The 14125-nt window shown below is 39.6% G+C and overlaps 1 protein-coding gene across 1 annotated transcript in view; it reads left to right on the top strand.

The window, feature by feature from the left end:
• LOC104622132 (AT-rich interactive domain-containing protein 4B-like) overlaps window positions 1-11283 on the top strand; it is a 63590-nt gene extending 52307 nt beyond the window's left edge. Inside the window, 5 exon segments of the mRNA XM_010288805.1 lie at window positions 1-1077; window positions 2954-3064; window positions 5838-6053; window positions 8313-8459; window positions 9458-11283. The exon segment at window positions 1-1077 is cut by the window's left edge and continues 31 nt beyond it. Coding sequence (XP_010287107.1) covers window positions 1-1077; window positions 2954-3064; window positions 5838-6053; window positions 8313-8459; window positions 9458-9588 — 1682 coding nt within the window. The 3' untranslated portion in view covers window positions 9589-11283.
• Window positions 11284-14125: the final 2842 nt, after the last annotated feature.

The following is a 14125-nucleotide window of genomic DNA, read 5'->3' as shown; positions in this document are numbered from 1 at the left end:
GCGGTTCATCCCTCCCAGAAGAAACTAAAGCTCTGACAGATGTAGCAGTGCCCAAGTCGGGATCCAAGTCTCCTGAAAGATTGCGAAAAGAAATGGAAGAGTTATCTGAAGATACTGACTCTGATGTAGAAGACGAAGCCACAAAGAAGAGAAAGGATGTGAAAAAGGAGGTAGTGGATAAAACAGCGAAACCACAGGTAAAACGTGGTAAACGAAGACACTGTGTTGCAGAGGAATCTTTAAAGACTGTGTCACCTAATCGAAAAGATGAGAAATCCAAAAGCAAAGAGTCCCTTAGTTTAGAAAACAGCAGTAACAGCTCCTCAGATGAAGATGAGGAAGACAAATCTAAACTGAAAATAACTCCAACTAAAAAGTACAATGGACTAGAGGAGAAAAGGAAATCTTTACGGACAAGTACTTTCTACTCAGGATTTTCTGAAGTGGGAGAGAAAAGAATAAAGCTTCTGAATAATTCTGATGAAAGACTTCAGAACACCAGAGCGAAGGATCGAAAAGATGTCTGGTCAAGTATTCAGGGACAATGGCCGAAGAAAACGCTGAAGGAACTGTTCTCAGACTCTGACACTGAAGCTGCTGCCTCCCCTCCACATGCTGCTCCTGAGGATGCTGCAGCAGAGGAGCAGCTTCAGACTCTTGCAGAAGAAGATATTTCTTTGCCTAGCTCTGAACTTGAAAAATCTTTGCCAGCTAGTGTGGATGTTAAGCCTGTTGAGGAGAAACCGACTGAAGTGGGTGAAAAGAAAGTTGAATTTCCAAGCAGTGGCAGTAATTCAGTGCTAAATACACCTCCTACAACTCCTGAATCGCCTTCATCTGTAACAGTAACGGAGTCCAGTAGACACCAGTCCAGTGTCACTGTCTCTGAGATGCTGCCACCAAATCAAGAAGAGATACGAAGCATTAAAAGTGAAACAGATAGCACAATAGAGGTGGACAGTGTTGCAGGGGAGCTGCAAGACCTCCAGTCTGAGGGAAATATTTCCCCAACGGGTTTTGATGCCAGCGTCAGCTCCAGTAGTAGTAATCAACCAGATCCAGAGCATACTGAAAAAGGTAAAGGAAGGGGTAAACAGAGCTGTCTTCTACCTAACCAGCTCTCCTTTTAGCATTGCTGATGTATTTTCATTCTATTATGGTTACACTGCTGGGAAGTTAGTTGTTGGAGGAAGTAGTAGCCTGCTATCACAGCAAATGTGTGGAAATGGCATAATCATCTAGTGAATAAAATATAGTCTGCCAGGAAGTTTGTTGGCCTTTCACTAGGGATTGTAATGGTTCCAATGGGGAACAAATTGTCTAAGAATAAAGTTTATACCGGACCTGGCTTTATTGCCCAGAACAAACTGTAATACACTGTATAGGGAATATTTATTATAGCAAGCCAGATACATTTTGAGTACACTGCTTACAAGTAGAAGACACTGTTTCTTACGTAAATTTTTGATCCTCATTCCGGAAGCAAAATGTGCCAATTATTGCATGTTTAGGCAACCATTTCAAACTTGCATCTTAGGAAATTAAATATTAAAAAAAAAAAACAAAACACAAGTTAAGCTGGTAACAAACATTGACCTTATTAGCTGTGTTTCACTTTTGGATATGATTTTGCAGATTGAAGTTCCTATCCTGAGACTACTAGAATATAGGGGATAATAAACACTGCCGACACTTGCGCACGTGATGTCAGTGTACTACTGCCTGCTTTTTAACTGTTTGCAAGGCTGGATCCAAAAGCTCTTTTTGTGAGAGTGCCTGGCTGTTTTACAGTTCGATCAAAAGTACAGCTACTTTTACTGTGTTAAACTGCGTAAAAAATTATTAATACAGAGGGAAAAAAATACATGTCTGAATATAATCCTGAGATATCAGAAGTGGTTTATTCATCTTAACAGATTTCAGTTAATAATGAACTGAATTTTCTCAAAATGCCCTTAAAGTCTGTTGCCTTCATCATTCTGTTTGATTTGGTCTTCTGAAAGAATGCAACAGTGTGTTTCCTTAAACAGACAAGTGAGTTTGGAAGAGGTGAATATGTAGCCCTCAATAAATAAGCCTGCATTGCTTTGTTAATTACAGTTGTGTAGATTTAGAACTTAATTTGTTTGCTTTTTTATATAATACGAGATTATTGCAACATGAAAAAAGTTTTAAACTATTAATTGCACATTATTACTTTTACATCCGTTAGACTTTTAACTTCCTTTCTGATTTTGTCAGCATGCTGCTTGTTATAGAAAATTGGGTTTCTTAATTTAAATGGTTTTGTTGCAGGGGTAATTTTTAATCTGCAAGTCAGGTGGTTGTGGAACAACATTTGAACAACTCCTAAAATTTGCTCTTTTAACAGGTGTCCTATAATTCTTCCTTTCCTACTTTTTCCCCTTGTAGTCAGAAATATCAGTAGACTTTTTACTTCGATTTTTTTGTTTGCTTTATGGTTTTTGTTGCCTTGTTTTTTAATGTTCCCCAAGATTTTTTTAATGCATTCAGCTAATTACTGTGATTGCTACAAGTGATAGTTTCAGTTTTTTGCACATCTTCTGAGTGCAACAGGCTTTTTAAATTTTTTTTTTCAGTTCCAATAGTTCTTGATAATTTTTTCAAATAAATGTATTCTTATTTAATTTACGGTATAAAAGAAAATCTGTGTGGTTCAAGAGAAATTCTGATGATGCATATGAGAAAGTGACTTGCAATCATCTTACATGTGCACTCTAACCAACAAACTTGGTGTGCTTTCCATTCACCTCCTCTTGTCAGTATAAGTAGAAAGCTGAGCCATGTTAAGGATAGGCAGGAACAGTCACATTGTTGTCTACAAACTTAAGCTCTGTAGTGGGTTTTTTGAGACTTTGAGAAAAACATATGGAAGTGCAAGTATTTATTTAATTTCTGTTTTTGTCCCCCCCTGTCCCCCCCTCCCCCTTAGTCTGTACAGGCCAAAAAAGACTTAAAGATGCTCAGGGAGGAGGTAGCTCCTCAAAAAAGCAGAAAAGAAGCCACAAAACATCTGTGAACAACAAAAAGAAGAGTAAAACTAGTAAGTACAGCAGCTCAGTGTGAAATTAAATGTGTGAAAGTATTGTGTCATTTGTTCAAACAATTGTAGGAGAAAAAGTCTGTAAATAAAAAATAGTATTAGGATAAAATGTTCTCACCAGGAAATTCTTCAACATGTTCTCATCAGGAAATTCTTAGTACTGTTTAAATGGAGAAACTACTTTTTCTGAATGCCAAAGAGTTTTTAAATGTCTTGTGGTATATCTGTGCCTATTTCTAAGAGGTCCTTAATATTGTGTAAATCAGGAAGACTAAGAAGAGCAAGTATTTCACACTTGATAGAACTGGGACCTTTGTTACCTCTCTGGTATGATAGCTGCACATTTTAGACGGGAGACTGGGACCTGCATGAAATTATACTTCATGTTTTCTGCAAGATAGGTTTTTAGAGGTTAATATCTCTTCCAGTAGCAAATATGAGAATAATTCCAGAAGAATATAGGGTCTATTTTCTTCCTGTATCATCTGTTATATCTTCAGTAAATAATGCAGCTTTTGTAGCTTTTTTTGTAGTTGTGGAAGCTAGTTGGAGTAGAAACCACAGTAGTGGTGGAGAGGCTTAATAAAAGCAGAGGTGTATAAGAGAGACATATGCGCACATGTTCAGGAGACAGCAAGATGAATTACTGCCTCATCTCACTATTAATGAAAAATAACAGGGTGCACTGGACAGTGAAGCTGGGAGGATACTGTAAAAAGTGCAGTTAAAGCAAGGGTAGAAATCCTATGCTATGCCTCCCCTCACCTTCTCTCTTTTTTTTAACAGCTTTTACTAAAAGTCTGTACTATCTGGTCTGGTTTGGTATTTGCTTTTACTCCACCCATCCTTCATGTTCATTGATCTCATTCTCTCATCCTTTTTAATTCCATTTCACTAATCTCCTTTTTCCATAATCCTTGTTCCTTCCCTCACCCCAGGAATTAAAGTAACAAACCAAACTGAATTTGCAGAGCTAGTACACCATTTTTAGTTTGCCATTGTTCCCTTTGATTTGGTGAATTTATCTCTTTTTCTCAACCTATGTCTTTGTCAGGATGCAAGCACTTCAAAGGTAGGATTGTTTCTTGTACAGCGTACATGTAGTCCTTGGTGCGTATGTGCTCTTTTTGTTAGACTCCAGGCAGTGCTGTATGTGATAAGGGCAATAAATAGATAAAATGTGCAGTCAGTTGTCAGCACAAAAATGCTTTTTGCAAAATTCAGGTATGCCAGTTAATGCTGCTCTTGTAGCAGCTTCAACTCTTGCCTTTGCATTAAGCCAGCGGACAACGGTAGCTCTACAGGCAGCTGAGTTCTTTCACACCACATGTATCTCGGTGTTCTGTTTCTCCAGTGTAGATCACCAAATCATAAAGAACCAAAAGAGACTTTCAGGGTTCATCTTGTCAACACCTAGGGCAGGTGGAACTGAGGCATAAGTTTCTCTTGATTAAATATTAATTGAATATGTTCTAAAAACTACTGTCTTAATGAGATTCTGCAACTTCCCTAGGCATTTTATTCCAGTGCTCCACTAGAGTTCTGTTGAATTATAGTATCTTGCCCCTACTTCCACCCCCGTTTTATTTTTGTAATGCTAAACAAGCTTCATCTTTTCAATAAGTAGTCATAAATCTTGTCTTTTAGTCAAATTATTTTGATACTTTCCTTTGGGCAGTTTGATTAGAAAACTGTGTTCAGTTCAGACTGTTGCTTTATAATTAAAGTGATTTTAGTGTGAGGTGAAGCTCTTCTGTTTTGAGTCAGCTGAGGATGTTTTTCTGCAATTAAAGAATTTGAACATCATGTCTGAGGATTTTTGTAGATGATGTCACACAAATTCAGATTACTGCTAGTCATTTTAGCACAGAAAACCTACAATAAAGGTGACATGAGGCTAAGAAAAAGGCCAATTGTTTATTCTCATTTCTGTTAAATATATTGCAGGAGTACAGTGAAAAGTTTGTCTGTAACTGTTAGCTCTAAAACAGGATAGAGGTTTGTATACATCAAATGCTATATTAGAAAATAATATTTAAAAAAGAGAAACAGGAGATAGGATATAACCATTAGTCTTGCTAACTGCTTTAGAAAACGTATAGCCCTGTAAGCAGGAACACATGGATAATTTTTGCACTTACATTGACACATGGACTGCCTCTTTGCCTTACTTTCTCATGTAGGCAATTTATTTATGGATGTGGTTCTAAAGCAACAAGTGTGATGCTGTCTTGAACCGTTCAGAGCGTAGAGTGCACCTTCCCTATACAGACCTTGAGCAGTTGGATCGTATTTGAGAATCTGCTTGCAAGAAGTGTCCCTGCTTACCCCCTTACATTTTTGCATGCACACTTTCAGTAATATTCTTAGGAGTATTGAGGATGGGTTGTGAAGACGCAGTCTGGTACTTCTATCCGCTCTCTAGCTCTGTAGTATCTTGGTTCCCATAGATCCACATAACAGCTATGAATCTCCCTGCACAGCAGCTGACTGGACAGTGTTCCCAGTGCAAGGCTTCTCTCTCACAGCATGCCGGAGTTAGAGGTGGCCCATTATATACCTGTTTTGTGGTCCTGCATTTAGGCACTAGTGATGCAGAGAGCTGTGTGCCAAGATTCTATACCAGGATGGATTATATCATTTTAGAGTAAAAGGGTTTTGGGCAAATAAACTCCTATTACTGAAAATCAGCACAGGGGTAGGTTCTGGTAAGCTTTGGTTTGGGCAGGAAGGTTGCTTTGTTTTGTAACAAGGTATCTTCTTGTTTCTTCAGCAAACAGCAGTGATAGCGAAGAACTATCTGCTGGTGAAAGTGTGGCCAAATCTCAGTCAGCAAAATCCGTTTCTACTGGCATGAAATCTCACCAAACCAAATCACCCGCAAGAACACAATCTCCAGGAAAGTGTGGGAAAAATGGAGAGAAGGAGTCTGATCTCAAAGAGCAGAATAATCGTTTGCCCAAAGTTTACAAATGGAGTTTTCAAATGTGTAAGTATTTTCTTCAAAACATGCCTAGTGTTGTCTTGTGGTATAGTATAAAAAGGCTTTTTGAATTTTGTGTATTTTGTTTTTTCCCCTAAAATTATTCTGTCCTCAAATTTTTTTTTTTTTTCCTTGCAAATACAGTGCAGGAAACCACCTATATCGCACTTTTCCAGTATTCTTTTAGATATGGCTCCTGCACTGAGTTGCTGTTCTTGCCATCCTTTGCAGACCTGGCATTCTGGTGTCAATGTTATCCACTATATGTGCTTCTTGTGTTGATATTGCCTTGCTGTTTTACTCCTCATTCTCTAGTTATCATTCAGATCCTTGCATGGTTGATTTGTAACTTTTTACCCTTCTATTTTGCCTTAATGAACCAGGACATGTTTACTAGTTCTAGTAAAAGAACTTTCAGTGTGTTTGTGTCAGTCAGCTACAGGTACATGTGTAGCTAACGGTGAGCAGTGTTGAAAGGATCATGCATTTGCCTACCTGAAAAACAGTTCAGTAGCTTATTAATGCCTCGATATTAATGCAACATCTTAATTGTCTATGTGCGTGTGCTATTGCAGTATTATTTGCAGTGGGAAAAAAAGATACTAGGTGATTGAAGCCTTCTTCCTCAATATAACAACAATTAAAAATAATGATTTAAAACCAAAAGCTTGCTATTTTTAGCCCTCTTTCTTACAGCATCTGGCTGTTTAATTGTCTAGTCAGCAATAAATTGTTGTCCTTGGTACCAGCCATGGATCTATAGCACTGCGTGAGTTGCTTTCTCTTTGCTTTTGAAGGTCAAATTGAGGTTGTGTGGTGTGTCTGATTTAAATACTTCTTAAAGTAGTCCATAGTATCTCTTTCAGTATTCACAGGTGACCTTAGTACATGTCAAGTTTCTGAAGCTCTCGGAGCATTATGCTCTGCACTTCTCTGCACTCTGTCCCAGGCTTTGTGAAGGCTGCTGTTCCTTGCGTTAGGTGGGAACAGGAAAGAGCTGGCACAGCACACTGTGCAGACACATCTGCTGAATTTTTTGCCAGTGGCATTCTTTCATGCCTAGGGAATTCTACACTTAGCCAGCTGCTTCTGCAGTGAGAGAATCTGATTCTGCAATTTTTTTTATCCAGCCCCAAATCTCAGTGTTACTGTACAGCAAAAGTATCTTTCTTCTAGTCCTTCACAGTCAAGTTAACCTTCTTCTCTTCATGACTGTGTAATGTGATAGTCTTTATTGTCACTTACCGACCTGCTGGGATTCATTGGGCAGATTATCTGTGCAACACGCTTAAAGAGCTTTTGCTCCTTCCTTTTGTTCTACCTTGGCTTCATTGCGCATGCTAAATTTGCTTGGCAGAAGTTGGACTTTGGAGTGCTATTTTAGACCCTTGCAACAGCAGGAAATGTGGTAGACACTTGCAATGTCTCTGAGCTTTCCTCATCTTCCCACAGCCTAGTATAGTTGTGGTGTTTGGTCCTTTGGTGCTAGCTTCACTATAGGTTGATGAAATGCATTCTGTGCCCCACAGTAGTTTAAATGATTCTTAAATGTCTTTGAATGGAGTGTCTGCAAGTGTGGCTTAACTGTGGCTGAAAGGGACTGGACCCAGCTTATTCCTCCTGCCCGTGCCTGTGGGCAGGGGCATGCACACATGCACAGCTATGTGCCATGCTGCAGAGAGCTCCCAGCTGGAAACAGCAAGAGGAGCAGCTCCTCTGCTGGTTGTGTCCATCGACATCCCCATGTGGGACACCAGTGAGACGTTCATGTCTAGTTACACCTTTTGGGCCATATGCCATGGACTCCATTAGAACCAACCCCACAGCTGTTCAGATGCCTGTTATAACCTGCTTGTTTTGTAACAACCAAGAGAAATCAATCAAGACTGACCTTCCTGGTATATTAGGCCAAACTGAGCTCTATCAAGGATTCAAAACAACAGACTCCAAGCTAATTTTGGCCCCTATGTTTTCTCTAATTGTCTTAATTTTGTTGGGTTTGTTTTCCTTCTTATGGGAAGAGGAAGGCATGCATTTTCTTCTTCTCCCACTTTTCTTAAGAGAAGTGTATCTATGGTGGTATCTTTTAAAAAATAAAAAATGAACCAAGTTTGTGATAATAAACAGCAGCTGCCATTGCTGTGTTTCTTGGCTTTGCTGTCTGCTGCCTCAAAGCACATCACTAAGATGTTCCACTTCACTGAAATTCAGAAGTTTTTGGAAGTACTGCAATACAATAATTAACAGCAATTGTTTAACTTGCAGCTGACTTGGAAAATTTGACTAGCGCTGAGCGCATAACAGTTCTCCAAGAAAAATTGCAGGAAATCAGGAAACATTACCTGTCCTTGAAATCTGAGGTGGCTTCCATTGACCGAAGAAGAAAGCGCTTAAAGAAAAAAGAGCGTGAAAGTAAGTGCTGGGAACTAAATTTTACTTGCAGAGGGCTAAATTGCATGTCATGTTATTAAGGTGTTAACAAGACTTGGATAATTTTTAGGGAGATGCATGCCAATAGGAGTGTGGTTTTTGTTTCTTTTTTAAAAATACTGTATACAGTTATTTTATGATCTTTACAAGGTACAGTTCAGATATCCAGTGACTTTTAATTAACCCTGCATAAGGGGAAAAACATTGAAAAGGCATGCAATCTATTTAATTCTGCTTAGGCAGAACTATTTTATACAGAAAAATAAACTTTTCTAAGCAGTGAACAAAGTATCTAAGATTATTAATAAACTTACAACTTTTCTTCAAGTTATACAATAATTTACTGTAGTATTGCTTGTGTGTCCAGCTAATGCTCTCCCCTTAGCATAGGTGATTTATTTTACGAGTTTAAGGGAGACCATCAATTAAATCTCATCTCCCTGAAGCTGCTTTACCTATTGCTGTAGGGAATGTTCCAGTGTGCCTGCTTTTAGCAGCATTAAAAGGATTATTTTCTCTATGCCTTGTTTATGTGCACATTTAAGAGTATGCTGACTATAGGAAGAAAGACTGAAATGCCACACGTAGTAAGATTTTTATGGCTGCAGCCATCACACGGAAACTGCAGCTGCCTCTTGGCTGCCAGAGCAGGTTGTACGTGCAGGTTTAGTGCTGGGACAAGGACCTGCCGGTGCTTGCGGGTCAGGGAAGAGCTCTGGTGTCGTCTGGTTGGGCCCTTGGTCGGGGTGGTCAGTGAGCTGGGGCTGCCAAGGGACAACATCGTGCTGTCTTATACACGGCCGAAGCTGTCTTTCAGAGTATTTCCCACAAAACCTAGGGAATGGAGGCTTTTTTCTTTTTAATTGCTAGGGATTAATTGCTGGAGTCAGTATACACCAATGCTTGTGGTTGAATGGGAAAACACTTCTATTGCTTGATTTGTAAATTTTTCTAACCTGTGTTTTCCTCTTCCTGTGCAGGTGCTGCTACTGCATCATCTTCCTCCTCATCACCTTCCTCTAGTTCCATTACAGCTGCAGTTATGTTAACTTTAGCAGAACCATCTATGTCAAGTTCATCACAGAATGGAATGTCAGTTGAGTGCAGGTGACAGCAGGACTTGCCAAAGCACTTTGCACTTAATGGCTGCTGAGGGCCACTCTTTTTTGTTCGTTTGTTTTGTTTTTATACTGCACAGTGGCACAAAATTCAGACAAGCACTATTTTGTATTTAAAGTTGTTTCTTGACAAGCTAACTTTGCACTTAAGTGCACTTTTATGAAGAAAAAGTACAACAAACTGCTTTTCCTCAAGCAATAATTGTTTCCAACTTGTCTGGGAATTGTAAGTCTAGTGACTCGAAGGCCTTCCACTGTGGCAAATGGAGGCTGTTCACTGCCTGTAGAGACAGTACAATAAGCGTATAGTTGTTGGGTTGATCTAAATAAATGTCGTAAGGCTTACTGTATTCCCTGGTATTTTGTTAAAGCTGGAACATTTGATATTTTTCCATTTATTTATGACAAATATTGAACCTATTTTCATTTGTACAAGCTAATTGTTTTTTAACTGCTAAGTCACCTTATAGTGGCTTTAATTGTATACGTCAAGCACATGTGTTCAATTCAAAACCTGCAGTTAGTAGGATGTTTGACATCAGTCCTGATAACCAAATATGAGGATTCCTTTAAAAAAACAAAAAAAGACTGACTAATGTTTACAGGTTTGAATTAGGCTTAAATAGGTTACTCTGGGTTTTAATAACCCATTAATTGGAATGAAACTACTGTACTTTGCCATTTTTCTATAAAACAGTATTTTTTTTTAATTTTGATAAAATACATTATGAAAAAGGAAGAAAATGGCTAACAAACTGTATTAAATCTTAATGTATAAAGATTGTATTTAGCCAGTTTAAAGTGTATATTTATTCATAATGGATTATAACAGTTATATTTTTGTGTTTTCTTGTAAATGTTTCTTTTCCCTTAAAGCAACAAATATTTCATTTGTAATGCTTATTTTATTACGAGCTTCAAGGAGAGGACTTCAAGGCGGAGTAAGGTGTGAGGTTATAATTTGTGGTTGCTGATATGAACACTGCCACAAAAGGGTAGTTGTTTTTAAAATAAATAGCTAGCTGAGTGGTAGACATTTAATTTTTTAAATGCCTTGTACAAATTCCAAAACCCAACTTCAAACTGTTTCCACTTGTATTGATTTTATGTTGTATGGATCCCAAGCTCTCTCCTGTTAATTATATACCTTTGTAAGACATTTGTATATTGCGGAAGTGTTCATTCAAGCTATTTAATACCTGGCACTGTTAATACACAGTACTTTATTGTACAGATTGTTTTACTGTTTTAATTGTAGTTCTGTGTACTTCTTTTGCCTGGGGAAATAGGGGCTGGCATGTTTTTCTTTGTTTTCTGGCAATACAACATGTAAGAATTCAAAGCATTTTGTTTGTAGATGCTAGAGTGTCAGAATCCTTTACATTTGACTTTTCTAAGAAAAGCATTTTCAGTCTTCGTAGTGTGTGCTTAAGGTTAACTGATTTTATTGAAAATGGTTTCAAAGTATTCAGAATTGTACAGGACTGTAAAAATTTGTTGACAAACATTGAAGGAAAAGCTTATAGAAAAAAGCTATAAAATATATATTAGGTTCTGCAGAAAATGGAGAATTATGTAATATATTGTACAAATGTAAGCAAAGGCCTCTGAAATAAAATGCCATAGTTTGTGAATCCCTGATTTTGTTTCTAACAGTTTAATTAAGCAACCATAGTGTGTTCATTAAAATGACATCAAGCTGCAGAAGCAGTTTAGCAAATGACCTTTGGTATAGTGTAATAAGCATATAAAGATAAGCTAGAGCAGGTACACTGGCCTCATTTTCCTCTTAGAGATTAATTAAAATTCATCCTCTTTTTCAGCAGAATGAGAAAGCTTGGCCCATTGAGATCGTTAAGGCAGCGCCGGTTGAAATAAAGATGAATTTTGATTCACATTAATTCAGGTAGTTTGAAAATGTAAAAGCAAGCTCCCGAAGATATTTGCTGACTTCTGATATCGACTGCTTCAAGTTCAGATTCAGTGGAAGTGAAACTGGAATAAAACTTTCAGTGTTGTATCTGTTTACATCATGTTTGGCTGTAGTTCAGTTGACCAAAATACTGTTACCCCTGCAAAATGATAGATTACTCACAAGACTGATAAATAACAAACGATGATAAGCTTTGGAAACATTGACTATGTTAATAATTACCAGTGATCTGAGACTGCCAGGAGTAATTTTAATAATTTCAGTGGGGCTACTCGGAGGATAGTTACATACGTTGAAGTTTAGCAGAATCAGTCATAATAGTTCAGTTCTGCCTTTTCAGTCTCAGTAGACATAACTGGCATTGATTTAACAGGGAACTACATCTGGGCAAGCAAGAACAAATTCAGCTTTCCACTCACTGCCACTTGACCAGCTCTCAGTTTTAGTGCCAGCATTTGTGCTTTGAAGTGACAGTTGCTGACTGGTGTGCTATGAGTGAATTTGTTTGTTTACCTGTTTAAAACAGGAATCATTAGTCACCTCCCCACTCCCAAATCGAGTTTTTGCATAAACAGGCTTTTTGCTGTTCTTTAATACAGAGATTATTTAATTTTTGTTGTACCTCTCATACAGTTTAATGACTAGTCAAAAATCCGTTCTGGATGTTCTATATTGCACCTCTTCTGTGAAGCGTGTCTGTAAACGGTACTCTACGGGTTCATGTTACTTGTGCCCCAGTGGTTGCAATGGAAGGTACCTCTGGCGAACTGCCAGCCAGGCAATTTTATCCCACGTTCATTGGGTCAAACCTGAGTTGCTTCTCAGGCTATGTATTATAATGCCGCTTTATACATGGGTGTGCTCCTTGCTCAGCATGCACACCATGCTTACAGCTGAGATTTCTCCCTAGCAGTGATGGCTGGGCTGTGCCCAAACTCTCAAGTGCCTGCTGTGACCATGACCCAAAAGGCAAAATGAGACAAACTATTCTTCCTTTATCATTTACACCTTGGCTGAGCAACAGAATCAGTTTTGCCTGTCTCATGTTTGATTGGGTCAACAATAGCTGAGAGCGTAGACTATCCGCATATGTTGAGAAAGCGCACCTTGCTTTGAAGGCTGGCTGCATGGCTGCCAACTCCTTTTCTTTACTGTCTTCACCCATGCTTGTACTTACTGTGTAGTATCCATTGTGCCGAGAAATTTTCCTGTTGCCACAGGGCTCAAACTTGCTCTCTGGCAGAGTTCCTGGAGGCCATATGCCTTTTGTTGAGTTTCAGCAATGAACGAGTCTCTGAAGTCAGCCAGCTGAACACTTGTCCAGTGTAATTCTGATGTATTATGATGGCTCAGCCTGTTCTGCCCCACCTCTGTCACGTTCACAACTGCTCTACTGTGTGAAGGTAGATCGGAAAAGCCAATACAAGTACTGCAGCAGCCACCTACCAGTTTTTAAGAATTTGTGTATTTGCTTAGGCTGACCCCATCAATGAGGGTCCCCACCTTCCCCGGCATCCAGAAGGCCAGACGGGATGCCTGGTGCACATGTCACAACTAACGCTTTATTCCCTAGCTGGATTACTTGTTTTTGCTTCAGCTGGACATTGGTGCCAACAAAACTGCTAATGCTAGCAGTTCAAAAAGTGCACAAACTCTTAAACAGCGGAGCTGCTCGTATTTGATTCAGCCTTTAAGTGTGGTCATTTTTCTATGCCTTTCCAATTATCATCACATCAATTGGCACTTAAAATTACATTCTGGACAGGGAGGTCTAAAAGGATATCTCAGTTAGATGCCTAATTTCAGGGAGTTAGTAACAGACCAAACTTCCTTACCCAGCAGCTGCACTGTGGCCTGGGCTGGGAAGCGGTCTTTTTGAGAATTAACGGAACACCACTCGGTCTTTCCCGGGTAGATCAGTTGCCCAGTGCTACCCGATGAGCCAGAGCACTTGCCTCTGCTGGCTCCAGAGCCATGCTGGGGCAAAGAAGTATGGCTGGTTCCTCCCTTTCCTGCCCTGCAGGCTACAGCCCTCGAACGCCCTGAGAAGTACTGGGTCTTGGGTGCTTTTTGTCAGAAAAATCCCTGCGTGCTTTAGAGGCTGGCTGTGGGTCCCAGGGCCGGGTGAAACGATCCTGACAGAAACTGACTGCCCGAGTGATGCTTTGGGACAGCCTCTCTGGTGCTCTAGAAACTTCCAACTGTTGAAGCAACAACTGCCTGTGTCTCCATGCTCATTCTATAAACCCACGGTGTCCACAGCGTGTACCATGCCTGTTGCAGGCCAATAAGTCATAGGAATCATTTGGGTTTGGGTACTCTTTGCACCCCTTCCCCCTTTGCCTTTTCTAGTCCTTTTCCAGGCCTCTCTCAAGATGAGGTACTATGAAGGGGGCCGCGTGAGCACCAGGAGGATGCGTTCCACCTCTGAACGCAGCATGAGGTCACCCACCCAGGCGGGTGTGTGCCTTTTGTGTCAGCCCGCCTCCGTTCAGCGTGCGGCAGCCTAGCACAGGCCAAACTTCGTGATGGTTTCCGCTTAATCTGTGCTCGAGGACAACGAGAACGTCTTGCACAGACATTAACTGGGGGCTCGG

The sequence above is a fragment of the Phaethon lepturus genome, unplaced genomic scaffold (genome assembly GCF_000687285.1).
Source record: "Phaethon lepturus isolate BGI_N335 unplaced genomic scaffold, ASM68728v1 scaffold43476, whole genome shotgun sequence".
NCBI lineage: Eukaryota > Metazoa > Chordata > Aves > Phaethontiformes > Phaethontidae > Phaethon > Phaethon lepturus.
The sequence above is the reverse complement of the archived record's forward strand: the minus strand, read 5'-3'. Positions and strand labels throughout refer to the sequence as shown.